This window comes from Primulina huaijiensis, chromosome 9 (assembly GCF_012295235.1).
Source record: "Primulina huaijiensis isolate GDHJ02 chromosome 9, ASM1229523v2, whole genome shotgun sequence".
Lineage (NCBI taxonomy): Eukaryota > Viridiplantae > Streptophyta > Magnoliopsida > Lamiales > Gesneriaceae > Primulina > Primulina huaijiensis.
This window is the reverse complement of record NC_133314.1, coordinates 873,480-901,022: the sequence shown is the minus strand read 5'-3', so window position 1 is coordinate 901,022 and position 27,543 is coordinate 873,480. Positions and strand designations below refer to the sequence as shown.

At 36.3% G+C, this 27,543-nt stretch overlaps 6 protein-coding genes and 1 long non-coding RNA gene across 10 annotated transcripts; 3 read left to right on the top strand and 4 right to left on the bottom strand.

The window, feature by feature from the left end:
* The first annotated feature begins 25 nt into the window (after positions 1-25).
* On the top strand, positions 26-1,259 carry LOC140984897 (NAC domain-containing protein 104-like). The gene is made up of 3 exons (XM_073452581.1): positions 26-399; positions 614-885; positions 961-1,259. Exons 1-3 carry the CDS (start codon positions 228-230, stop codon positions 1,081-1,083), a joined length of 567 nt encoding a protein of 188 aa, XP_073308682.1. The 5' UTR covers positions 26-227; the 3' UTR covers positions 1,084-1,259.
* A 5,556-nt stretch (positions 1,260-6,815) lies between these two features.
* LOC140984456 (glycine-rich RNA-binding protein RZ1A-like) lies at positions 6,816-9,102 on the bottom strand. Of its 2 annotated transcripts, none has more exons than XM_073451881.1 (4): positions 8,948-9,102; positions 8,120-8,250; positions 7,107-7,651; positions 6,816-7,005 (listed from the first exon to the last, which is right to left on the bottom strand). In XM_073451881.1, exons 2-3 carry the CDS (start codon positions 8,228-8,230, stop codon positions 7,112-7,114), a joined length of 651 nt encoding a protein of 216 aa, XP_073307982.1. In that variant the 5' UTR covers positions 8,231-8,250; positions 8,948-9,102; the 3' UTR covers positions 6,816-7,005; positions 7,107-7,111. The 2 variants fall into 2 exon arrangements, with proteins under 2 accessions (XP_073307982.1, XP_073307983.1); XM_073451882.1 differs by lacking the exon at positions 8,948-9,102 and adding an exon at positions 8,381-8,904.
* Positions 9,103-11,219: 2,117 nt separating this feature from the next.
* LOC140985199 (putative clathrin assembly protein At1g03050) lies at positions 11,220-13,965 on the top strand. The gene is made up of 2 exons (XM_073452974.1): positions 11,220-11,991; positions 12,677-13,965. Exons 1-2 carry the CDS (start codon positions 11,337-11,339, stop codon positions 13,771-13,773), a joined length of 1,752 nt encoding a protein of 583 aa, XP_073309075.1. The 5' UTR covers positions 11,220-11,336; the 3' UTR covers positions 13,774-13,965.
* A 113-nt stretch (positions 13,966-14,078) lies between these two features.
* Positions 14,079-15,044, bottom strand: LOC140985353 (vacuolar iron transporter homolog 4-like). The gene has a single exon (XM_073453191.1). The coding sequence runs from the start codon at positions 14,957-14,959 to the stop codon at positions 14,294-14,296; it is 666 nt and encodes a 221-aa protein (XP_073309292.1). The 5' UTR covers positions 14,960-15,044; the 3' UTR covers positions 14,079-14,293.
* A 2,060-nt stretch (positions 15,045-17,104) lies between these two features.
* On the top strand, positions 17,105-19,326 carry LOC140984634 (uncharacterized). The gene is made up of 2 exons (XM_073452185.1): positions 17,105-18,401; positions 18,653-19,326. Exons 1-2 carry the CDS (start codon positions 17,105-17,107, stop codon positions 19,324-19,326), a joined length of 1,971 nt encoding a protein of 656 aa, XP_073308286.1.
* A 381-nt stretch (positions 19,327-19,707) lies between these two features.
* Positions 19,708-23,124, bottom strand: LOC140985352 (uncharacterized). Of its 3 annotated transcripts, XR_012176748.1 has the most exons (3): positions 21,219-23,124; positions 20,050-20,113; positions 19,708-19,873 (listed from the first exon to the last, which is right to left on the bottom strand). XR_012176748.1 is itself a non-coding variant. In XM_073453190.1 (2 exons), the coding sequence occupies exon 1, from the start codon at positions 23,069-23,071 to the stop codon at positions 21,233-21,235; it is 1,839 nt and encodes a 612-aa protein (XP_073309291.1). In that variant the 5' UTR covers positions 23,072-23,124; the 3' UTR covers positions 19,708-20,113; positions 21,219-21,232. The 3 variants fall into 3 exon arrangements, 1 of the variants encoding a protein (XP_073309291.1); XR_012176747.1 differs by having other exon boundaries at positions 19,708-20,113; positions 21,173-23,124; XM_073453190.1 differs by having other exon boundaries at positions 19,708-20,113.
* A 919-nt stretch (positions 23,125-24,043) lies between these two features.
* On the bottom strand, positions 24,044-27,427 carry LOC140985355 (uncharacterized). The gene is made up of 3 exons (XR_012176749.1): positions 26,672-27,427; positions 24,443-24,532; positions 24,044-24,368 (listed from the first exon to the last, which is right to left on the bottom strand). It is a non-coding gene; the product is annotated as an uncharacterized lncRNA (long non-coding RNA).
* Positions 27,428-27,543: the final 116 nt, after the last annotated feature.

The following is a 27,543-nucleotide window of genomic DNA, read 5'->3' as shown; positions in this document are numbered from 1 at the left end:
TCACAACTTCCATTTCACGTCAAACCCTTCATTCATCTCTCCTCCTCCCACACCTCCACTCACTATAAATACCAATGTGTTATCATGAATTAATCCATCGATCAGCCATCTTCATGTATATAATAATATACACTCGATCTTCAAATATTATGGTCATCCAGTTGTATTGATTATATATATACATATATTGCATGTGATCAAGATTTCTTGGTTCTTTTGTGGGATTGATGGGAGATTATAGCAGCTTCAACTGCAACTTGCCACCCGGATTTCGGTTCTACCCCACGGATGAAGAGCTTGTTGTTCATTTCCTTCAACGAAAGGCGGCGCTTTTGCCTTACCATCCCGATATCATCCCTGATCTTGATCTCTATCCTTATGATCCATGGGACTTAAATGGTAAATAATTCATATTCACACTTTTTCTTTTTTAATCTTCCACAATACTTGGGTGCATGCATGTCGCAAAACGTCGTGGTCTCATTCGTCCCGCGGCCTCTTTTCCAATTATTCAAAACTTTTATTTGGTGTGTCACGATATGCTAGTATAAATTAAATTCGAGCGTTTTCTTATTATTCGGAGTTATGATTTTTATAAGGATTGTGCATATAGGTAAAGCCATGGGGGAAGGAAACAAGTGGTACTTCTATAGTAGAAGAACACAACTAAGAGTGACCGGGAGCGGGTATTGGCAGTCACTCGGTGTTGAAGAGCCAATATACACGAGTGAGGGCTCTAAAGTTGGCATGAAAAAATATTGCTCGTTTTACTTCGGGGAACCGGCTCAGGGAGTCAAAACAAATTGGATGATGGAGGAATATAGGCTCTCTGATTCTGCTTCCTCCAATAGGGCATCAAGATCAAGGAGAAATTCCAAGATTAATGTAAGAAATTAACTTTTTTGGTATTTTCAAATTGTTTCTGGAAGTTCGATGATGGTCTTTTTGTGTTTGTTGTAGGATTACAGTAAATGGGTCGTGTGCCGAGTATACGAGGAGGACGACGACGGGACGGAGCTCTCGTGCTTAGATGAGGTTTTCCTGTCGTTGGATGATCTGGATGAAATCAGCTTTCCAGATTAATTTGGCCTTGTTAATCCCCACCTAAATGTTGTAGAATCTCAAAATATTAATGTTTTATGTTACCAAATGTTTGTACCAATTTAATTCAAGTGTAGTATTTGATGTTCATCTGAAGGAAAATACTCTCTATGTCAAGTTTTGAATCTGATTAAATGATATATTGTAGGTCAGGGTCATTTCATGCATATTTATATATAAATTTTTTATGACGATGGACTTTTCGATACATAATTTGTAAATCTTGAGGCTAACGAAATAAAGGAAAAACAAGATCATGATATTGATCACATGTTTATCTACTGTACTGACTCGAACACGAACACGAACACGAACACGAAGGAAGACGACTAAATATTGAATATGAATGATATGTGTGTGGCCTCTCAATGTCTGTACAATTGATTTCATCATTTTGTTGGGAAGAATCTCACGTGCAGGGGTTATTGGAATTATAAATATGGGCTTGTGGGGCCCAATTACATCATGGGCTTTTGTTGTTGGGTTGTGAAGAACACATTTAAAGTTTTTTATTTTCAATCTTTTTTCAACTATGATGGCTATTTAGAAGTTGTCTTCTATTGTGTGACAAAGCTAAGAAAAATAAATAAATAAATATTTCCCTTTTTCTTTTAATTAATGGATGATGAGGTCAGCATGCGTCATTGATGATGCAACCATCCTCAAACATTTGAAACTTTGGGAAATCAAGTTTCATGAAATCTCACTTCACCCCCAAACTTTGCTCTATTATGCAATTTACTCCTAAATTTAAGGAACATAACTTATAGACACCTGGAAACTGTTGTTTCAACTATCTGTATGTGCAAAAGAGTATTATATAATGTGGGGAGTTCATAATTCACTTTCCAAAAATGATGATCTTTAATTGGTTTACTAGCTAATGGTTTTAGTTGAAGGTGTAATTGAGATATGTGCAAAGTTTTTAGGGGTAATTTCAAATAAATCTCAGGATATATGATTATATATATATATATATATGTGTGTGTATATATATATGTGTGTGTGTGTATATATATGTGTGTGCACACACACACACACACACACATATATATGTGTGTGTGTGTGTGTGTGTGTGTGTGCACACACATATATACACACACACACACACACACACATATATATGTGTATATATATATATATATATATACACATATATATGTGTGTGTGTGTATATATATGTGTGTGCACACACACACACACACACACACACACACACACATATATATGTGTATATATATATATATATATATACACATATATATGTGTGTGTGTGTATATATATGTGTGTGCACACACACACACACACACACACATATATATATATATATATATAACATATTAATCAAGTAGTTAATAAATAGAAAATTATCCATAAATTAGAATAGGAGATGATGACACTTATCAAACATGAGATGTTGAGTCTAAGAGTGGGGACATTTGATATGGTTTCGGAAAGTAACTTTTTTCTTATTACCTTATTTAATATTGAGTTTTGGTTCATTAAATTTTCAAAGTTTGAATTTTGTTATTTTGGTTAATGTGACACTGGAGAAATCAATCATTTTCAATATCACGTCTGGACTGCGATGAAATAAGACTGAAAACCAAACTACTTATTTGTGCATATCACTATATTAAATAATCGAGATCATTATATTCGTTGTCAATACGAATGTTTGAATAAAACTTTGTGGATAAGTGATGATGAACATGTTCAAGAGTTAGTAAAATTCTTATGGGACCAAACATCTCATATGTTAAATTGACCACTCTTAGTAGTCATTTCATCAATAAAACCAAAGACCCTCCAAACTTGATGGTTTCAATGGACTAAAAGTCCAATCTAACCATTAAATTACATCATAAATAGTCAAAATTTCCAATTTCTAAACGAGAAATAAATTTTACTACATCCTCTATTTCTTGTCTTTTTATCATAACAATTTCTTTTTAAACAAGAAAAAAAATTCCCAGCATTAACAATTTGAATTCTTTTACATCTTATTCAACCTGCAGCAGGAGATGCACCTAATTTACCTTTCTTTGTAGCTAAGAATCCTTCTTATCACACACACACACACACACACACACACACACACACACACACACACACACACACACACATGTGTTTGTGTGAATATATGACAGATACTTCACTTTTTGCAGTTCCTAGGTTGAAATTGTTCCCAACAAATCTTATTTTAATCGGTAGTGTGAATGCCAAATAGTGCACATGCCTATACATATATAAATATATATAAGATGCTTTGAAATCAAGTTTCATAAAAAAATTCTTTGTAAAACCATGCTTATTTACTTTGTCTCATATATAGGCAACACAAATTATGTCAGAGAAGCTGTCATGCTTACTCAGCTTCAAAAAAATTTGGCTAATTTTTTGTGGTCAGATAGATATTGGATCATTTGATCGATACAACAGTTCTTAGAAATCAAAGCATAAATAACCTCAAACAATCAAACTTTTGAATATCATTGTTAATATTTCAAAATTATAATTCTTGTTTAATAAAACACCAACTTAAACATGATGTTAAGTTTTAGCATTTCCGCACGTATTTCCCCGGTGATTGACTTGATAGTAAGAGGGGTTTCGTCGGAAAAACTTGGATGCTCTTTGACATTCTTTGTTCATCTTCACGGAATGTTATTCGTGGGATACTTGCTGGTGCACCATCAATCATGGTTGAACATTGTATCACTATTATTCTATTTTGTGCAACAAGGATCATAGAGAGAACACAATTATGTATTTTCATTGCTTAATAAAACTTGTTATAACCACCAACAATAGTAATCATTCGCCCCAAACACAATTTTTTTTTATCATCATCAAATAACATGGATGATACATCATAGGGTTCAAGTGTGAATGGTGCAAATTCACATTGATTGTGACCAAAGGCAAGTCTGATTTTAATGTTTGAATTTTGGATTGAGAAGACAAAATCAAATTGAGAGCAATTATGATAGCACAAGACATGCCATGCCTTTCATGGGCCAATCCCTACTTGGTCATAAAGATTTACATCAAATTTGAAGAGGAAAAGAAGGAACTAATTAAGAAAAAAGCCAAACTTTTTCCCACTTCCTAGTGTTCTTTTCTTGGAAACGATCGATAGTAATTATTGTTCTCGTTGATCACACATAGCACAATGATTAAATATATAATCGAATCATAATATATTTGAGATGAGTTGTTAATATAAGCTATAATTTTAAATCTACAATAAATATTTTGTTTAATTGTACATATATATGAATGGATAAAGGAATATTCAGAAGGAAAATATTCATTTTAGAAAAATAATAACAATAATGAATGGGTTTTTAATTATTTTTTGGACCAATATGTGTGCATGTACCTTTTGAATAAAGCTACTTATCCATGTTTTCCACACATCAAAGGTCAAAGGAAAAGTCAATACAACTTGTATAGATTAGAAGCACAATATTAATGGACTGTGAAGAGGACAACTCGATCCTTTTTCACTCCACCCATGTTTCTTTTTGTATTATATATACATATATATATATATATATATATATGTATATATATATGAATACATATATATATATATGTATATATAAATCTTTTTTTTGAACACATATATAAAATAAATCTAAAAGTTCATTCAAGTATTTTGAGAACTCATCTAAGTTTCATGTACTCGTTTAAACATCGGAAGGATCACGCTTTAAGAAATCCCGGTGTTTCTAACTGGGTTTATATATATATATATATATATATTAAGTGTGGGACATGATAAGAACTACTTAGAGAGGACACCAACTTTTTTTTCAATTTTACCCTTATATGATATTAACACTTTTGTTTTTTGTTTTTTAATTTCAACACACACTTTTATTTTTATTTCAACAATTCAAATATCAATTTAATCCCTCCATAATTTGTCAAATTTCACTTTAGTTCATCGATAATAATAAAAAAAGATTATACACACACGCATCACGTGTGCATAGTAACTAGTATATATAAAATCTATTGACTTATTGATAAAAGAAGGGATAAAAGGGCGGCATAAGATGTGTTCGTGCATTCATTCGACAGAAATTTGTGCAGAAGTGGAGATGCCACTTTTAAGAACAAATGGAAAAAGACCAATTGAATTGTCGGGCCAATTAATCATCAGCGGACATTTATAATAATATTTTTATTTATTGACGGATAGGATAATGCCGTTTGATAATTAATTTCTTCTTTATACTGAGGTGTTGTGTTTAACTCCATATTTGCAAAGTAAAATGATGTAAAAAGAACATTTGCAAGTAGCATATTCTCTTTGATCACATATGTAAAGACATACAATCTGCTATGCTAAAAACAAAGCTACAGAAATTTTTATGCAGCCTAAATGAAATATAAAGAGTGTATGAAATATATGAATCAGGGAACCAATTGCTTTTTGATAAACATACACTATTAAATAGAAACGCCACTTTACAAAGTAGGCGGACAATTGGAACAGGCATGGATTCATTGAGAATGTATTCTACAGCTGGAATCTGTGCGATACATAGTAGTATGAACAATCCAAAGACAAACTTTGAGCGGACAAAAGGACATTCAGTGCATGCAAAATTAAAAGAAATGAGAAGATGATCATAGATTGGAACCAGGATTTATTCGAGGGGTGCGAAACAAGTTTCAGGGGGCAGTTTAAAGAATTTCTGGGGCTGTAGTTTCACTTGTTCAACACGATACCCCCTTACCCGGTGGGTTTGCACTCGATTCACAAGCACCACAGTGATGATTTTCGGTGACATCAAACAGAAAAGTGAGCTAACTGAAGCCTATAGCAGTAACTGACAGCAGTTTGACATTGAGCAGGCAGTAACAACCAAGGGCAACAAGAAGTTCTTCAATGATCACCATATCCAAAATTGGGGAAAAAACACAAAAACGAGGCAGGGGAGTGAACATATTCATTTTTTTCATTCCAGCTTACTCCACAATTCAACTTTTCCAATAAACCAGAGGCTAAGTGAGGAGCGGATGGTGCTGCATCTTGAAACAAATATATCTCACATCTCAGCGACGCAAAGGACAAAAGAAACAGAACAGTGATCTTTTTCCGAGACAGAACTCCACAAAGAACTGGAACGAAGCAAGAGACAGCAGTTGCTGTCTTGAAGATTATCTACAGAAACTGGCCTCATTTTATGAGAAAGAAATTCCACCCCTCATATTAGACAAATGTTACTAATGATGCAACTACTCGAACCAGGCTTAGCGCAACCCAAAAGGCATTTTTTCAACTTTATTTATGTTTAATTTGATCCAATTAGCAAAAGCAAGCCAATCATCAACTTTCCAAAACAGCCATTCAAAAACCAGACAGCCTGTCAAATGTTTAACAAAATCAATATGGTATATATTACGATTGAGAACAGTTTTGACAGGTAAGATAAGATTAAACATAAGAAACAAGGGAAATGTTTACCTGCCAAACCCATTTTACCATTATGGGTAGTTTGGAAGAGAAGGTAGGCGTATAGCATATTACACAGAGCACGTTAAATTTTTTTGACCTCATTTCCCATAGAAAAATAACTCCGTAAACATCATGCTACGTGCATTTGTCGTTGTGTTATGAGAATTCAGCAGCATTTAGGTAGTTTGGCATGAAAGCAGACAACCACAGTAGCAATAATAGCATTCAAAACGGAGATCAGATTCAAATTTGCACTCAAACAAGCAAAAGGTCCCAGTGAAACACAACAGGAGAACATCTTTTTGAACACAACATAGTACATTTTAGCACCAGGTTTCACACATCACACGTTCTTGTATCACCAACATCTCAGGAGAACACTTCATGTATTGCAGCAGTATCAGCCACAGGATCTCAAAATCTTCATCTGTGAAAGGCGAAAAATAGCTCATCAGTAACCAACAATCTATTGAAGATTCGAAACACACATTCTCAGAACATTTCATATAAGATAAGCTGCAAAATTACCCGTGTCAGTAACCTCCGGCTCCTCGGCGGTCATATGGCCCAGCACGGTCACGACCATAACGATCACCCCCTCCACGACCTCCATTATCCCTATTGTGGCCACTATAGCGATCTCCATTGCGATCAGGACCATAACGACTACCACCTCGGCTACCACCACTGCCCCCATATCTATCATCCCTGCCCCCATATCTTCCTCCAGTAGCCCCATCACTAGGACACTCCCTGGCAAAGTGCCCAGGCTTTCCACACTTAAAGCACTCTCCACCACCACCTCCTCCACCACCACCACCACCACCACCACCACGTCCTCTTCCGAAATCACGTCCTCGATCATGATCACGACCTCGATTACGGTCACGTGAGCGATTGTCATCGTAATCTCTTCCTGAACCTTGGTTAGAAGAAGATCTATCAACAGTTATGTTTCGACCATCCAAATCAATACCATTCATGGCCTTAATGGCCTTTTCCATCGCTTGCTTTTCATCAAAAGTGACAAATCCAAAACCACGGGAGCGCCCAGTTTCCTTCTCAATAACCACCTATATAGTTAAAAAAATGGGTTACTCATGATAAGAAGCTTGTTTTGTCCTCTTCGAACAAAAAAAATCAATTTATGATCCCAACGAGACATTAGGTTTCATCGTTAAACACTTAAACAAAATGGGCAGGTGTCTCATAGCTGTTCTTGCTATCTGGCTCAAAATGGCCCCCAAAAACATCACCAGAAACCCAGTGAATATAAACGGTTTTTCTCCTTATTAACAGTTAAGCTACTTGATGTCTAATAGATACAATAATTTCTTCTTTAGAGTGGAAAAGAGAGATGATTCATTAAACTTGCAAATAAAGCAGCAATAATATCAAACAAACTCATATTTTCTTCTTCATTGGGATATTATGTAAAAAGACTATAATCAAAGGCATATTTAGCACCACACTCAACAATATGGACTCGGTATTAAAGGAGAACCCAAAATAAAGACTCAATGCATTAAATAACTCATAACCTTTGCCTCAAGAAGATTTCCAAACTTCTCAAATGCCGCTTTTAGACCTCGATCAGATGTGGACCAGGAGAGATTACCCACAAAGCATCGATACTCAACTTCATCAGTCATGTTTCAAAATATTTTTCTACCTAGGAAGATAGAGAGAGAGAGGCAATAATAAAAAAGCTAGTAAAGGAGCGACATCACTACATTTTTCACATGAAGTATTTCGATCCTGAAATTGAATTGATAAACGGAGGGTTTTCAAATTATCAAAACCTCAAATTAAATACAATATCCGGAGCCGAGAGTATTTTCTTCATAAGCAAATGTTCACATCAATTAAAAAAAAGTCATTGAGTACTCGGTTCAGATGGATCAATAATAATGTTGGTGCAACATCTTCATCCCTGAGACTCACTATCTACTCAAATGTCTCAACAAGAATGCATAAACTTTTAAAATCTCCACCCAAAGTTCACGTCTTTGCAATGAAAGTACTTCCATTTTCAAAAGCCTTAAAAATAAAAGATCCCAAAAACAAAAGATCAAGAATTTCTTCTCATGCCAGGACACAACACAGCTGCAACTCAGCTACATGACACTTTTCGTACCTAACATAATTCAGATTTCTTATTATAATCCTCCCAACATAAATTGAAGCGCAATAGTTGCCAAAATAAGGGGACTCCATTCCACAAGCATCGTGATAATAAACAATTGATTAACACAAGCTAATTACAAATCAATCAGATTACTGAAATTCAAAACAGATCTAGTAAATCTAATAATAAAAGCAACACATCTGTTTTAGAAAAATAAAAAAAAAGTATAAATTGATCGTACCTGCCGCGCAGAGTGGACGAGAGGAGAAGAATTGAGGAAAATTCTTGCGTGATTGTGAAAAAAAAAAAGCTCTTCCAACAGAATCTAGCAATTTAATTAGGTAAAGTGGCCATGGACCGCAACTTTATGAATATGAAGAAATTCCGGGTCGTGGATCCGTTCATCTAAGAATCTGGATCGCAGATATCGCACACGATTATTGTTAGCCGTTGGATTGGAATTTTAGGTCGAATGACTTATTTTTTCATTTTTCTTTTTAGTTTTATATTTTTAGGGATTATATTTTATATTTTAAAGCGTGAAAAATGACGAACTTTTGGTTGACTATATTAGCGTTAAAAATCTTGATTTTTTTAGCTAAAATTTTAAGTTAGTTTTTAATTTTTATTATAAAATTTAAATTTTAGCTAAAATTTTAAGTTAGTTTTTAATTTTTTTAAATCTTATTTCAAATTAAATATTTTAATAATATATTTTTTTAAAAAACATAAAGGCATCAAAATTAAATTTCTAGAGAACCCTCTCTTTTTGCTACAAAGATATGACACTTGACCCAACAACAATTGTCAAAAATTTTACTCCGCATAATTTTTTATTTTGAGATTTATATTTTTTATAACTTAAAAATTTATGCATTTATTCTTAAAATTTTTAAGTTTTTTGTATTATTTACTATATCAATTTATTGATATAATTAAATTATAATAATAACTAAAATATTTGCATGCTTAGTATCGTATTAAGTCCGTTTAAACTTATAAAACTTGAATCTTATTCATGACGCTTCGTCACGCTTTGCTTTTCATAACCTTGATTTCAAGTGAGGACATCGTCCCAAAATTAATAGGCATAAAACCCTAAAAAAAAATATTATTAGTGTAATATCTCTTTCATTTTTTCAAAATCAAACGCATTTTTACCTCTATGTTATAAATACTCAGGCACATCAACCTCATTTGACAGGGGTTATTAGTGTAATATAACTTTATCGAAATTATAACTGATGGTAATAGTACATGATGCCCCTTGATGTTCCCGGGCCTCGGGTAGGACCCGGGATAGGGACATGTATAGTGCTCGGGTCAGGGACACAAGTAGTATCCAGTGCAGGGACCTGTATTGTCCCCGGGTCATGGATGACTAGGAACAACGTGATAAGTCGGCATAAGTAACTCAAAGCTCGGACAACCTGAGGCAGGGGATAGATGAGTCGGCAGGGAGAATTTGCAGGTAGGGCTCATCAAGGTCCTGGTAAGTAAATGACCGGGACGCCCATATGACAGGCCATTGGATACCCGAATTCTCACTTTACTTCCCGGGATATAAGGTGCCCGGATCTCCTCGATATAAGTGCCACATTAATTGCGCCGACATAGTAAGGTGTGAACAGCCGGCCTATCTCTGACAATAATATAAATGGTTGACAAAATTAAGTGGGCTGGATGTGACCAATATACGATTTGACATGTCAGAATATAGGGTATAATCAGCCACCCTACTATAATTAATGATCAGCACAAGGAACGAGGTCATCATTACATCCTCTACTATAAATACCAGGTTCTATCTTTACATTTATTCTCTATTCAGACATTAATTCATGCATTGAATGCTCTCATTTATTGTTCATTTACTCTACACTTTCTACACCAATCACACAGCCATCACTTGGTTACATTGGTTTTCTTACTTGAGTTCCTCATTGACTTAAGCATCGGAGTGGTCACGCCGGACATCTCTCCGACTCCCGTTCACGTAGTTACTTTCTTGTTCGCAGATTTCTCAAGCCAATTAAGGGAGGAGAAAAGCTTTCAGTCCAGACGTCCAACTCATATTTCCTTCAATATATTGATAGCAAATCCGGTAGAGTGCCCGACCCGACTCACCCCTTTCACCCGGGTTACATCAGTACAACTCAAATATTTTAAGTCACATTTAGATTTTTCTACTCATGACGGATTATTATTGCAACCAATAGGATCTTTATGTCTGATTTTTAAAACACGAGTTCTAAAATGTTATTAATTTCACATAAGTAGCTTTTGCTTCTTCTTTTTCTACACGGGATGTTGATGTATTTATCTAATGATAGTCATTGGATTTATCCCTAGGACGACTCAGAGATTGCCCTCGGGTAGCGTCCTAACATGAGGCAATCCTTGTTTAGAGCTGAAAATAAGGACATGCTTTCTTTTGGTCCTTCGACTCTCCCCCATCTTGCACTCAAATCACACTTTTCTTGGTAACATTATCCTACCCAACCAATTTTTATTTTTTTCAAGATTTCATCAATCCAAATTTAAATTTTAGTTTAATTTGTTAAGTGGAAAAAAGCTTGAACGATTATGATATATGCATCAAGAAACTATGCAAAACTAGCTCGGTGATCATGGCTCCAAGCAAGTTTAGGAAGGCCATTGGAGCAGTGAAGGACAAAACCAGCATTGGCCTGATAAGAGTTGGCAGCGCAAAGTCTCTTTCAGAACTCGATGTTTCCATCGTCAAGGCCACCCGGCATGAAGAATGTCCACCAGACGAGCGTTACATCCGTCAAGTAATAAGCGCGACGTCCCACTCGCGTGCATATGTCAGCGCCTCCGTTAGCACCATCGCCCGACGGCTGGACAAGACAAAGAATTGGGTGGTGGCGTTGAAAACCCTCATGCTGATCCATCGGCTGCTATCCGAGGGGGACGCCGCGTACGAACAGGAGATATTCTTCGCTACGAGGAAAGGGACGAGGTTCCTCAACATGTCCGATTTTCGGGATTCATCAGGCTGGGTGAATGCGTGGGACCACTTAGCTTTTGTGCGGGCCTACGCATTGTATTTAGACGAGCAGCTCGAGTATCGGATGCAGGGCCGGAGGGGTAAACATAGCAGTTACGGGTATCAGATGGAAGATGAAGAAGAGGACGGCGGAGCCGCCAGTGCCACGGTGGTGAGGCCCACTCCCGTTTGTGAAATGAAGAATGAGCAGATTTTCTCGAGGGTTCATCATCTGATGCAGATTCTTGACAGGTTCTTGGCATGCAGACCAACTGGTAATAAACTAGTTTTATATATCAACAATATTTATAGTTCTTTTCCAGTAATTATTTTGTAGCATTTGATTTTAATCATGTTTTACCAAATGTTCTAATTTTCCACCAAAACTTATCAATTTAATATATTTCATCAATAATAATTACATTTGATTACGAGAATATATAATCTTGTCCTAAAACTGATGACCACAATATTCAAATATTCATTTTAAAATGTGAGAAAGGATAATTTAGAAATTAGGTCGCATAACATTTTAGGGGTGGGCAAATTTTTTGTTTTACATGTTTTTTTCAGTATAACATTTTGTTAGAACAATTTTCATAATTATTTAGTTTCTCGATAACGAACAATATTTATCGCTGCGAAAATTACGGGGATCGACCTGTCCTGTCAGGTTGCGGGGGTCGAGGTGCAAACATAACATCATGAAATGATGTCACGACATCCGTGACATCAAACATTGATGATCAATGTGTCTGATATCACATCAATACTCCGATTGAATTAAAAAATACAAATGAGTGAATGAACACCGTAGATTGATTACCAAATATACATGGAAGTTACCCAACCAAAAATATAATTTTCTCCTGAGACAATTCCAGGAAGTTCCTGTCAAAACATTAATACTTACAATCCAACGACAACATCTAACAAATTGTTCTGTATAACATACCACAGGTGGTGCAAGTGACAACAGAATAGTGACGGTGGCCATCTACCCCATAGTGAAAGAAAGTTTCCAGCTATGCTACGATATGACAGAAACAATGGGAGCTTTGATTGAAAGATTCATGCAGCTCCAAGTACCCGACATGATACGTGTCCGAGAGATTTTTTGTCATGTCTCGAAGCAGTACGATGAACTCGACTCGTTCTATGAATGGTGCAAGATCATTGGAATTGCACGCTCTTCAGAGTACCCCAATATAGAGAAAATCCCGGAAAGAAAACTCGATATGATGGACGAATATATTCGTGAAAAATCAGCCATGTTGAGCAACAGCAGGGTCGTCGCTAGTTCCACTGCGGAGCCAAAGCGAGAACGGGAAGAAGTACTAGCCAAGGAGTCGGAACCGGAGGTGGATACCAGTACCATAATGGTCGCGTTGCCACCAGTGGGAGAATCGGTACGAGAATTAGAGGATAAGGGAGAAAAGACACTCGAGAAGAACGTGAGTCAAGAAATGGGTGATTTGTTAAATGTAAATGAAGATGCATCAAGGACAGGAGGAGATAGATTTGCTTTATCTTTATTTGATGCAAATGCAAACACATTAGCTACTCCTGAAACGTCGGCTACCCCGTGGGAAGCCTTCAACCGAACGTCAGGTGACTGGGAAACAGAGTTGGTCCAGTCTGCGAGTCATTTGTCTAACCAAAGGACGTCACTTCCAGGAGGTTTTGATACCATGATGCTTGATGCCATGTACCAACAAGGGACTATTTCTCAGGCGATGGCTTCTACTGGTTCTGTGGCCACCGGGAGTGGAAGTAGTGTTGTGTTGGGTTCGGGCGGGAGGCCATCCATGCTGGCACTGCCTGCACCACCTGTCTCTGAAGCCATTAGTTCTTCAGCAAATACGGATCCTTTCATTGCCTCGACAGTTATAGCACCGCCAACGTGCGTGCAAATGTCCGAGATGGAGAAGAAGCAAAGACTGTTGGTAGAAGAGCAGATAATGTGGCAGAAATTTGCAAGAGATGGGAAGCAGGGACAGGTAGGGCTAGCTAAGGCGCAGCAACAAAATATGGGAGGTTGCACGCGAACATATTGATGTTTTTGTTTATATGCTTTTCGAGTATGGGAAACCTGAATCAACAAGATTTGAGAAAATCTAATATAGATAGGAGACAGACAGACAGAATTAGCAAATATATGATATTTAGAAACGGATGTTTTCTTGTAGTGAGTTAAGACAGATCATGCATTAATCTGCATTCTTATAGTACATAGTAAGTCTTCTTAAACCTCCAAATTTAAGATTTTATGTCGTATAAATATTAGATTTAACTTTCGAGCATGAATTATAGTATGAAAAACTGGAATGAAAATGAATTTAGTGTGCTAGAAGCTGGAATATTGGGAAATGAAATATGCAGTAATCTTAGCACAATCTTCATTTATAGATAAGCATTAATACAAAGTTTACATCTTTCTTTTAATGTAACAATAATTAATACTACGGCTTACCCTTCACATAGAACCCCAACTTTATTTCAATTCATATAAATAGAAACACACGTGCATGATAAATAAAACACATCAATGCAAGCAATCATCATCACTAATTTGCATCACATTTTCAGGCCACTCGATCCAAGCAACTTAGTAAGACCAAAGGTAATACCCATAGCCATCCACCCTCCCACAAGAACCCTAAAACAAGACTTTACCACCTTAGTCCGCCCCAAAACTGCCCCAACGCCACCAAACCCTACCAAAGCCACCGTGGTGGCACCCACCACCACCCAGAGCCTCGCCATGTGATCTTCTATGAACGCAGCCCCGAGCAACGGAAAAATAGCCCCTAAAGAAAACGCAAGGGCGGATGCCAAGGCCGCCTGAAAAGGGTTTGGAAGATTTTCTTTATGTTCATTACTCAAAACAACATTATTTTCCACCATTCTCTTTTCTCTTTTCATCTGGGCCACCTCAATATCTAGCTGAGAATATACGGAAACGAATTCTCCGATTGCCATGCTACAAGCACCGGCAAATAGTCCTGCAAATCCAGTGAGGATCATAGCTTTTACGTCCGTTTTAACCGCGCCAACTCCCATCATTAATGATGCAATGGATACCAACCCATCATTGGCTCCAAGAACAGCAGCTCGAAGCCATTGTGCCCTTTGTGAGAAGTCGAAGTCCTCTTTGGATTCATGGAGATTAATGTTGCATGGGGTTTGATGATCTGCAGTGTCTTTAGGGATTGTGATTTGGACTTGGTTTGGGGCAGCCATGATCAATGAAAGAGATTCTTAGTTTATGATTTTTAGCTACGACAAGTTTTGTTGTTGGGGATACAAAGACTGCATGGGTGTAGAGGATATATATAGGTGAGAAAAGGGAGATTGTGATGGAGGAATAAGTGGTGCTGAAAAAAATATTAGTGGTGCGCTGCGCAGAGCACAAGCCTAGGGTTTTTTAACTATATCCTTGTCAAAAGTAAGAAATCTTAGGCAGCAACTTCAGGTGGAGCAAAGATTTCACGTAAACATAAAGATTTGGCCTGATTTGACTGGAAACTGATATATCAATGTACGTTCAAGATTCAATATGTCGTTTAAGCAAAAGATTTCTCATACTTGGTTGATGGTTTATAGTACCAAAGTCTCAAATTTAAGATGATGTCGGTTCGATATCCAAATATAATAAACACCTCGACAGCTCAAAAAGGGAAAAAATAAATTCTCATATCCCTATTGAGTTCTGAGGAGTTCAGTTTCTAACTCAAATGCATGATTTTTTGAGGTTGGATTATATATTTTTAGAAAAATTATTAGTAATTTAACATTATTTTCCCGTTTGCAGAGGAAGATATACGTGAATCCACACATCTGGACCAATATAATGTTACCTTATTCAAGTCCAGAGCATTAAGTGGATTGCTGGTGAGGAAAGCACTTGCAAAAAATCGAGGTAATGGAATGATACAGAAATTGGTGTAATGTATATAAAATAAGGAGTACTGTGTTCTCCACACACAAAAGTTGTAAGAAATGGGATTAATTTATTTGAGGGAGTGTGGACAACACACAAAACCCACAGGTTTCCTATATCTGTTCAACTCCACTCGACCAAATCAATAGTAGTTTATATCGTTAATTAGGTAAAAAGATGATGTCTTTATTTATATATTTTAAAAAATTATATGTGGGTTATATAAGGATATATTTATAAGTATGATTCACTGGTCTGATTCGGTATATATGAAAAAAAAAGGTTACTGATTCAACTTGACATGAGTCAGCGTGCATGCATGTGACCTCTTTCGTGTTGGCTCTCATCTTTACTACTAGATCAAGAGATTTTTATACCAAATTTCGACTATGAAAATCCACTTGTTAGTATAAAACAAACGTGAAAATTGCCAAATTCGTCATGGTTTTTTTTTAATCATAATCTAACTTTTCATAGTTGAGTTTTGTCGTCTTGGTCCTATACTTATGTTTTTTTTGTTGTTTTTTTAGTTCTATTTCGTTGAAACATTATCGTGACGTCGGAAAATGTCGTGATACCAGAAAAATGATAACGTTGTATCAGAAAATTGCTGACGTGTCCAACACTACATCAACATTCCAGTCGAATATGACTAAAAACCAACAAAAACTAAAGTTATAAAATTACAACCAACATTTGATAAATTAGAGGACAAAAAAAAATAGGACAACTAATTAGATGACTAAAATGACTATTTTTCCAAAAAATTTTTACAAGAGGCAACAGATAATCGATTGGTAAATAATTAATATATTGTTCTATATAGTGAATTAATTATTTAATAAAGAAAATTTTTAATCAACTACAAATCCATTTAGTATGTGTTTCATTGATATTCAAGCATAATCATAATAATAAGACCATAAAAGATAATAACCCACTTAAAATATTAATACATACAACTTGAAGCATCTGATACACAAGAAAACACACAACATTTCAAGTCAGTTTTTTTTTTTTTCAATTACGAGATGTAAATGAACTAAGCCGTTATTCAAAATTCGATTCAATAAAAGCTCATTTGAACTTGTTTAATGAGCCTTGTTAAGATAAACAAACCAATGTCAAGTTTTACAATATTTAACGTATTAGCTAATGAACATGTTCGTTGGTAATGTCCTTTATAAAATATTTGCAAAAGTCTTGGCAAATAGAATGAAACCTCTCCTCAACAAAATAATCTCAGATTTCCAGTCAGCATTTGTCAAAGGGAGATCGATCACTGACAATATAGTGGTAGTATTTGAGATCATACACTATCTCAAAAGAAAGACGAGAGGAGAAGAAGGGATTGTGGCTCTAAAACTAGATGTAAGCAAAGCTTATGATCGATTGAGCTGGGATTTTCTTGAAAAAACAATGATAAGCCTCGGCTTTGACAGACAATGGGTAAATCTGATCATGCTCTGCATCTCATCAGTCTCTACTCGGTGCTTATAAACGATAGAGTGGTTGGACCTATTCAACCTCATCGAGGTTTACGCCAAGGTTGCCCGTTATCACCCTACTTCTTTATTCTTTGTGCACACGGCTTATCCTCGCTGATCCTTGACGCAGAAAGACGAGGAGCCATCCATGGTTGTTGTGTTAGTAGAGGCGGACCAACCATTTCTCACCTATTATTTGCCGACGATAGTCCCCTCTTTTGTAAAGCGAAGGAGGAAGAATGTGGGATCTTGAAGCAACTACTGCGGGATTATGAAGAGGCCTCAGGACAGTCTATCAATTTTGCAAAGTCTGGTATCATGTTTAGCAGCAATCTGGCTCGAGAAGAACAACAAACTTTATCAGACATCTTTGGGATCACAAAAGATATACGATCCGGCAAATATCTCGGATTGTCTTCGCTCATTGGAAAAAATAAAAAAGAAATATTCAGCTACATAAAAGACAGACTTTGGAAACGGATTCACAGCTGGAGGGGCAAATACTTATCTAAAGCTGGAAGAGAAGTCTTGATCAAAGCGGTCGCCCAAGCCCTCCCATCTTACTGTATGAATGTATTTCTATTACCAAATTCCACCACTGACGAACTCCAGCGAATCATGAATTCGTTTTGGTGGGGCTCTCAGCCAGATGGTAATCGAGGTATTAAATGGTTAAGCTGGGAGCGTCTCTGCACTAGAAAAATCCATGGGGGAATGAGCTTTAGAAATTTGGAATCATTCAACTTAGCAATGCTGGGTAAACAAGCATGGAATCTAATCTCTAAACCTATGTCTCTTATGGCCAAGGTACTAAAAGCGAAATATTTTCCCAACTCGAGCTTTTTGGAGGCTTCGCTTGGCCACAATCCTAGTTTTATATGGCGAAGTCTGTGGAACTCTAAGTTTATCATGAATAAAGGGATCCGCTTGCGAGTGGGAGATGATCATAATATCCGTGTGTGGAAGGACCCTTGGCTACGTGATCCACACAACTTCTATATTGAATCTCCTCTGGCAATGGACATAGAATCAATGACTGTAAAAGATCTCATCAATCAGCAATGGGATATAGGACTGCTGCAAGGTCTATTTTGCAATCGAGATGTTAGAGAAATATTGAACATTCCTCTACACACGGGCACAGAAGAAGATAAATGCATTTGGCATCATGGGAATAATGGGAAATACTCTGTATGCTCAGGTTACAAAATTGCTCAAGAGATCCTAGTGGTGGGCGAAGAACATAAGATCCAAGGTGAGTGGCAGAAGCTATGGAACTTAAAAATCCCACCCAAGGTAAAGACTTTTCTATGGCGTACAACTAGGGATGTTTACCGAACAGAGGTAACCTCCAAAAGAAACACATAACTGTACCAATTTCGTGTGCTACCTGTGGAAGTGAGTGGGAAAACTCATGGCACCTATTCATTTTCTGTCCACTTGCAAAACATTGTTGGGAGAATATTGGTATGTGGCACCTTGTGCTATCCTTATCAAATGAGGCAGAAGGCTTTGTGCAATGGTTATTCCAAATCCTTAGCAAGGCTCCTGAATCTGCCGTGGACAAAATTGCAATGGTGTTATGGGGTATATGGAGAGCTCGCAACGAGAAACTATGGAATAGGATTTCGAACACAGCTCATCAAGTTGTAGATTCAGCGATGATGTTTCTTTCTGATTGGAAGGGGGTGCGTGGCATTGAGAGATCAAATGAAACTAGTAGGCAGCCGTCCAATCAGTCTTATACCTGGGAAAAACCACAAGCACCAACATTTAAATGTAATGTAGATGCAACACTACAGAATGAAAGGAGAACCACAGGATTGGAAATGGTGCTTCGAGACTTCACGAGCTCCTTCATAAGTGCCAGAACAAATGCCCTCCCAGGCCTAGTGGGAATCAAAGAAGCAGAAGCAATGGCCTCTAAGGAGGCGCTTAGTTGGGTCGACGAAGACATGGGCTTACAAGAGGTAATATTCGAATCAGACTCTAAAGTGGTAATCAACGCAATTAATTCACAAAGCGAGGATGATTCAGAATTTGGTATTTTAATTTCTGCGTGCCGAGTAATTCTTCGACAACTACCATCATACAAGATCTGCTTTACCCGACGACAAGCAAATAAAATTACCCATAATCTTGCTAGGGTATCTTGTTTCCATGCTCGTCCCATGATCTGAACTCTACCGCCAGATTCTATTATTGATGTTTTGCATGTAGACTGTAATGACTCTTATTCGTAATAAACTATTTATTAATGTCCAAAAAAAAATTTTAATGTTATAATCCAAATACGATATTAAAGTTTTCCAGAGGAAAAAAAATAAAAACTGATTAATTTACTGAAATAATAAATTTGATGTAAAATAACAAATATGAGGAGCCATTCTACTTAAAACACTTTTTTTTTCAAAATCCCCAACCCAGCAACAATTTGACACTAAATACAGGTAAAGGGGGCACAAAGAGCATGATCCTCCACTAATGCGATGATGGGTAGGTACGTATTTTCAAGAAGATAATTCAACAGTAAGAGATGAGGCTGGACAAATAAACAATCCGAAGAACAAGACAATCTTCTTCTTTTCTTCGATTTTATTTAGATGTTCAGAATAAGACAGCTAAAACCATTGTTTATCACAGTCTATACACAACGAGAACCGCAGATGAAATCAATTAACTAGAGAAAACTTTATTGATCGTCATTCAGCATGAAACAAGAAGCGACTACAACTACACACTAGGTTCCGTACTGGGAAATTAGTCTAATGCCGCTATTCAGAACAAAAAGATTTGCATATCAAAAAGAAAATGGTGACTGAGATAATTCGACAAGAAAGAACATTTAGCATTTTTAAATCCCGATCATCTTTAGTATTTCAGCCCAGCGAGTGAAGGAATACATAATCAAATAAGGTGAAATGCTTCCAAAGATCAACATTTGGGGTTGGGGCCGTCTCGAATCATCTGCAGAAGAGGAGAAAATAATATCAAAGAAATAAATGTGTGGTGAGTATGAAAATAGTTAACACATGGAGCATCCCACAGAGAAGCTAATAAAACGATTCACATACATTGTCCTATAAAAACGAGTGGAAGCACTACAAGATATGCTTGATTGAGACCAAAAGTAGATTTTTCCCGTCCTTTTTCACATCTAAAAGTTCGACTCCTGGAAGCTTATGCACATGAGCCCTCAAAAAACCAATTTTTTTAGCATTATTGGAATAGGGAACATATCGATAACTCAGCTTCACACAGCAAGCTGCTCACAAACTAGTCTAACAGACAACATGATTATGGAGCAACTTCCAAAACACAACATAAACTCACTTTAAGCTCATTCATTTCAAATGACTTGTGTTTATTATCATCTGCTTTGACATTTTTAAGATACCAAACAATATGTACAAATGAATATCTAAAAACAACATTTATGTTCAAAAAATGCTACATAAGTTGTCAGACATGTACATTCCAGAACATGTCCACAGCAGTACTTATTTATATCAGAATCTGTCAACTTTACTGATTTATATATAATATAACGTGTACACCAATAAACAAAGACAGCTGCTACTATTGTTTATATTACAGCCTAAAAAAAAGAGTCCATATTACAACAGAATCATACCTGTTTCATCGAAGTCTATGGCAGTGCATGGAAATTAATTGCATACTAAAACAAGATAACAAAGAGAAACAAGAATCAACGAAAGGCAGGACCACTCTCTTTGTAATCAATTCTTCACAAAAGCGTTTAAAATTTATGTGGTCACATCTTGATTTTCTATGATGGGTAATCAAACAGTTAATATTTTTAATCAGGACAAAAACTCTCAAGATTACAGATGGCAAGTCATGGTTTGAATCTAAATATCCTGTAATTTTTCCAGTGTTCCACAAGCAGTTGCAACCAAAGAAAAAACAGAAAACTATGAAACACAAGGACATAAAAAAATCAGATTAGTTTCGCAAGTAACAAAATTTCACTAAGGTAAGTTGATCACAGCAATAAAAATCAACCTAAAAACACAAATTGGTAAGAATAGTGTAGTAGATGACAATGCACCAAGCACTTTGTTTTTACTGATGAAGGTTGATTGTCCTCAATTCTGTATCAGAAAGCAGATTAGCTTCAACAACTGAGCCAGAGTGGGAGCCTTTCGTCCTCTTGACATACTTAAAAAAATACCGGTCGCATTCTTCATCATTGCCACCAAGTGGCAAACTTAACTCGCCATCACATTTTTCAGAATACCCAGCATGCAAGTCAATTAAGCAAGGTGCACAATCCTTTTTTTCACTTAGAAAAGCATCAGAAACTGGTCCAGTCAAACCAGATTTAGTACATTTTATCCTCTTACTGTACTTAACAAAGTAGCGGTGACTCTCTGCATTGCAACTCCCGTCTGGCAAAATTACCATATCACCACACTTGAAACCACGATCAGTCCTGGTATACTTCAGATTATAGCGGTCATTTGCAGCATTGCAATTTCCAATTGGCAAATTTACCTCAGTATTGCACCTGGCAACACAAACAGTCCCTGAATCAACCAAAGGCAACTCATGTGTTATATCATCTGATTGATGACTCTGAGATTCAAATGTAGCTCTTTGATTGCCAAAGGAGCTGCATTCTACCCTGCCATTTCCTTCGCCTGCTGTCTGTCTGAATCTAGTTCGCTGGTAAAGTACCGGATCTTGTCCAAATCTATTTATATTGATACAAGGACCACTTTGATCCGAATTGACACAAACTAGAATCTCCCAAATATCACTATTCCACTTGATAGGTCTTCCAGTCCCAGAATCCTCCAGCTGTAACCTGAACTTCATCTGTTCGGGCAGGGTAGAGTCGATAGACCTAATTTCCTGCCATGTCTTCCTCTTTTTCTCCCGCTTGTACATTAATGGCCCTACCGCTAATTCATTAGCATCAGAATACAAGTTCTTCTTGTCAGTCCAATTATTTTTTTCAACCTCTGCACTATTAGCACTCTGATCTTCATTTTGATCTCCCCCTGTAACTAATCTCTTACATGTTAAAAAATTCATCAAATTACCATTTTTCAAGTCGCCGGAACACGAATTCACCTGGCACTTATCCCTCAATATCCTCGGAGAACTATTCATTGCTCTATGCAATCTAAAAGCCAACTCTGCATCACCGACAACCTTAATTTTTCCGCTGCAAACTGAACTCGCATCCTTCTGCTCGTCCCTATTTTTCTTTCTCACAAAATCTAAAGTGTGCTTCCCATTATTTGCAGTATTCTTGGCGACTGTGGCCTTCTTCAATGCCTGATCTTTGCCACTTACCGCCATCTTCACCTTCTCGACGTGACCGTAAGCATCCTTCACAGTCTTCTCCGAGGAATCCTTCGCTTCACTATTGTGTTTGGACGCGTCTTTATCCTCGCTCCTCCCACAAGTCCTAATCGAATTCTTAAGTGAATCCGGAACCCAACAATCGACGCAAACCCTAAAACCCAAATCTACGCCCAAATAGCAAAACGGCGCGCAAGTCCTGTACTCCCCAGCACAATCTTTATGAATTTTACGCTGACACACACAACATCGGAACAGATTACCCGAATGCTCCGTTTCTTTGAAGCAGTAAGGGCATGCTTGACCGGAATTGAGCTTCTTGCGGCATTTCCTGCAAAGGAGGACGATGCGCCAAATGCTGTCCAAGGGTTGCAGGCGATCCTTGGGATTTGTGTGGTTGATTCGGCGGCCACAGCAATGGCAATCGGATAAATTGGGTTGGTCTCTGGTCCTCTTTTCGGGTGGCGGAATTGCGGTGGTTGAGGAAGACGAAGCGGAGTTGAGAGGAGCGGCTACGGGCTTGGGCTTCGGATCGGTTCTGAGAAGCTTTCGCAGAGGGGAAGGAGAATGAGGAGAAGGCGAGGGAGCCATCTCCTGATTTCGGTGCGCTCTTGTTTTGGGATTAATTGAACCAAATCAAGATTATCTGTTTGCTAAATAGTAAATCAAATCATTACAAATTAAGTCAAAAATTTGTGTGAGAAGGTCTCACGGGTCGTATTTGTGAGACATATCTCTTATTTGGGTTATCCATGAAAAAGTATTATTTTTTATGCTAAGAGTATTATTTTATATTGTGAATATGGGTAAGGTTGACCCGTCTCACAGATTAAGATCCTAGACACGGTCTCATGTCCACTCACAAATTAAAACAAACAAACAAACCCAAACTTAAATCTTTGGTTTGATCAGCTTGATTTCAATCATTGGTTTTAAACTTTGTTTTTCCAAAATAATCTTTATTTTTTTATTTGGAAAAAATATATATCTTAAACATAATAAACAATTTATTGTTAATATATTGATTAATGAGTCGAATATTTTGTATGTGATTTTTTGTATTTTGTTTATAATTCGTCCAATAAAACCATTCTTCCAAACCTGTTCATAAAATATAGTTTCCACACAGTTGTTTGAGTAGGACTTTCATAAAAACGGTCTCACGGATCTTTATTCAAAAGACGGATTAATCATGTCGATATTTACACTAAAAATTAATATATTTAACATAAAAAGTAATATTTTTTCGTGAGTGATCCATATAGAATATCAATTTCACAAAATTGACCCGTGAAACTGTCTCACGTGAGTTTTTGTACGGTTGTTTTAGTAAACTCATACGATTTTGAGGAATCATAATGGCAATTTTTTTTAATCTGATTGATATTTTCAAAATTACCCACTTATCCACTCTACTTAATGAACTCTGTCTAATCTGTTATTTCTGTTTGATCAAAATTATACTTTTGTTTTATCTTCTGAAGCATGAAATTAGAGTAAACGAATAAACGATCTCTACGAGAAACCAAAAATGGTAAATGGATACAGGATAATAAAAATTCATTGGTAAAAACACACACAAATGACTGCATAAAAATTGTGCACATAAATGAGTTTTGATGCAAACGTTGGTTTTGCAAGAGACCAATTTTGAAGATATCATGAATAGCAAAAGTAAACCATTGATTCAAGATAACGCCTTTGTATTTTATTCATCAAGCAAGTCTCCATCTATCAAAAAAATTCCATCCTGTTGAGTTGCAAACAAAGCATCATGTGTTTCTTGCGAGAAACAAAAGAACTGAACCGCTTGGTTTTGATGGGTTTTGGTGCATCCATCAGCTCAGATATCCCATCATTTAAGATGAGTAAATAGCTTAGTAGCGACCTGCACACAGAAAATTTTCAGCAGGAAATTAACAAAAATGCCATGCTCCAAAAATACGAGGGAAAGAGGCTTACGCATTTGTCGACACAACGCCAATAATCGAAATATTGCCCAGTGCAGTGCTTGTGACCAGATTCGTCCCCTTGAATTCTTTTAGCACATGCCTGCTAAATATTCAGGCGATTAACATAGTCTGTAACACCACAGATTTGGGTAGCGTGTGCCATCTAACCAATGAAATCTGGCAGACCACTAATCATTAAGGAAAAATATTGGAGAAATAATGGAAATATTGCCTTCCATTAAAAAATAGATACACTCCGACATGGTTAAACTGAGAGTGAACTACGAACTACTATATGATAAAATCATCCGTCCATATCACTGAAAGGATTTATTTCATGCCAGAATGCATGCTTGTAAAAGAGATTTTTTTTGCTACACATTACTTGATGATGATAGAAGGAATAGGCAGATTAAAAAAAGGACAACTAAAACTCGCCAAAATCAATTAGGAATGTAATTGAGGAAATAATTAGTTCCACAGTTCAACCGCAGAAGCCATTTTATTTGAAGATTGTATAGCATGAGCAAATGATCCATGACAGATAATTGAAGGACAGTCTAGAACACAACCAAATTAACCACGACTCTTAGTTACATAGAGGAAATTTTGATACTATCTTCAACAAGAGAATGCCAATAGTTATGCATCCATTCTGACCATCAAGATTGATATGGGTGTCCGACAGTATTGTCATCACACAAAGCAATTTCTTTCTTATTATTATTAGAAAAATATTCCACAATTAATACCATAATATATCAATGTCATAGAATCATGGAAACACGTTCTACTCAATATGAGAAAGGACACGAAGTATCCACTTTTAGAACTTTTCTTACACTCCAACATAACTCAAATCAATACATAGTGACGTTCAATTTAATAAAGAGAATGGTGGCATTTGGTTGGCCTCTCAACTCAACTCAAAAGTTACAAAAAAAATACTGGAAATTTTTGAAGTGTCGTGTGGATATAAATCTGTGAAAGCAAATGAGATGTATTTGAAATGTTACTGTTAAAATAAAAATTTACTCATTCTCAAAAGAAAAATTTTGGGAGAAGTTTTCTAATGTATTGATCAAATAATTTTTAAGTCTAGGTTAGAGGAGCTTGAGATCCCAAACAAACAGAGAATTTATTTTTCATTAACAAAAGTGGCAGAGAAAATACAATGTATGATTTTGTTATTATGGATCCTAAATTACTAAATTTGTTCAATGGCTCCACTTATTTGATATTCCTTGAGAGTTCTCCAAAGCCGATCTGTGGGAATTCAATCCCCATAGGCCATATCCAATCATCAGTGAGATCGTTCCAACCAAGGTAATAATTCACAGGTTTATCTATTCATTTTTCTGCTCAACAGGATTTATCCCAAGAGGACTCCCATTTTTACAAGTTTCAATAGTTCTACTTACCAGACAAAATGTGCAAAAAGAGACATCTAGATATCACCCCGAATGTAGCCAAGCTGACTGATCTTTTCACAATCAAGAAAACAAATGCATAAATTAATTATCAGTGACCGTACTAAAACCCGATCCTTGCGAACATTGAAGTGTGTATTAATATTATTTTGTAGCAAGACAAAAGCAAGCATTGTTTGTAATATAACATTTAACAATAGTCTGAACTTCAAAAGCAAGCACTGTATGTAATATAACATTTAACAATAGTCTGAACTTCAAATATACTGTTTCAGGAAAAAAAAAAAAAAAAAAAGAGGATGATATTAATTAAAGTATAATTGCGTGCACAATACCTAATAAAGTACAAGTACCCTGCATTGTGTTTATGATCTAATTTCTGTTTACCAAGCATACAAACCCATGCACACACATGAGTCATGACCAACACAAACTCCAGATTACTTTTAAATTTAAAAAACCTCATTTTTCTCCAGGATAAAACAATAGCAGGGATGCTAAATTCATTTCCAACTCTCTATATTACACTAATTCTCAGGGAAAAAGTCAATTTTGAATTGACATTTGTGCAAAAGGTTATCAAAGCATAGATGATATGATGACAATAGTGATGCCTGAACATGTCCAAAACACAACAGCAAGGCCTTTGCGCACTCAGAGATGCCAGAGTAGTAAAACTACTCTATCTTTATTGTTAAGGGAAATGCTGCAATCAAATATGCTAAGGCCCAAAACAAGAAAATAAAGGAATAACCGAAAATTCAATAACAAAGAAAATGTTGAGTTAAATTAACTTCAACTAAAATCACCTGATATTCCTTCAGTGGCCTTGTACATGGCGCCTTACATCGATCTTCGAATTCCTTCTTCGGATCTACAGGCTCTTCGTCTGACCTAAATTACACAAATACATGAAAGAGTTTAGAAAAAAGGGTGTTACTTCTCTAATTCAGATAAACACATAAATACTAAGCAATCTGCTTGCTAATGTACGAAAACATTTATAACGTAAGAAAAAATTACAGTTTCCAAGCATGTGTGCCGGCTTGGTGATGAGACAGAAAGAATATTCATTTAATTTATTTTGAGAAAGAAAGAAAATTAATCGTCCAAAGATAAGCTAAGCCTCTTTAGAAAAGATAAATGTATAGTCTCGTCAAGTAGACAATGATTTTCATAAAATTGTGAAAGTACATTACTTCTAAAAAATAAATAAAATCACGGGGAAAGCAGGATACAAGCCAAACCAAAGTTCCTAAGGATAATCCAAGGATGTATATTAGTCAAGAATCAAGATCCATCACCAACTAATGATAAAAGGGTATAGTTGCTTCCAAACTGGATGGGCATCTTTATGGGTGGAGACCAAGGAATGAGCAGATCAGTGGACTTGACTACTTGAGTAAAGGTCCTAATAATATAAGTCTATCCACAAATTACACTAACTTGGCTTTATCACAAGAAACTTGGCCTCTGGCTTTCACTCCAACGCCCAATGGCATCAGAAATACAAACCACACACTAAATGACAAGAAAAATCTTACCTTTACAGACCAGTTTTTAAGAATCTTACAAGGTTTATATGCTTCAAGAAAGGGAATTATTAAAAAAAAACCCCGATATCAACTGTGGCAGGCAGGACATCCTTTGATAATATGGATCGATAAATAAGGAATATATA

Bases quoted from the DNA above. Each gene is read 5' to 3' on its own strand.
- LOC140984897 (XM_073452581.1), top strand. From the start codon at position 228: ATGGGAGATTATAGCAGCTTCAACTGCAACTTGCCACCCGGATTTCGG. The intron at 400-613 runs GTAAATAATTCA...TTGTGCATATAG, and splicing joins TGATCCATGGGACTTAAATG to GTAAAGCCATGGGGGAAGGA. The intron at 886-960 runs GTAAGAAATTAA...TGTTTGTTGTAG, and splicing joins GGAGAAATTCCAAGATTAAT to GATTACAGTAAATGGGTCGT.
- LOC140985353 (XM_073453191.1), bottom strand. From the start codon at position 14,959: ATGGCTGCCCCAAACCAAGTCCAAATCACAATCCCTAAAGACACTGCA.
- LOC140985199 (XM_073452974.1), top strand. From the start codon at position 11,337: ATGGCTCCAAGCAAGTTTAGGAAGGCCATTGGAGCAGTGAAGGACAAA. The intron at 11,992-12,676 runs GTAATAAACTAG...AACATACCACAG, and splicing joins CTTGGCATGCAGACCAACTG to GTGGTGCAAGTGACAACAGA.
- LOC140984456 (XM_073451881.1), bottom strand. From the start codon at position 8,230: ATGACTGATGAAGTTGAGTATCGATGCTTTGTGGGTAATCTCTCCTGG. The intron at 7,652-8,119 runs GTTATGAGTTAT...TTAACTATATAG, and splicing joins GAAATCTTCTTGAGGCAAAG to GTGGTTATTGAGAAGGAAAC.
- LOC140984634 (XM_073452185.1), top strand. From the start codon at position 17,105: ATGGGTAAATCTGATCATGCTCTGCATCTCATCAGTCTCTACTCGGTG. The intron at 18,402-18,652 runs GTGAGTGGCAGA...CAAATGAGGCAG, and splicing joins CGAAGAACATAAGATCCAAG to AAGGCTTTGTGCAATGGTTA.
- LOC140985352 (XM_073453190.1), bottom strand. From the start codon at position 23,071: ATGGCTCCCTCGCCTTCTCCTCATTCTCCTTCCCCTCTGCGAAAGCTT.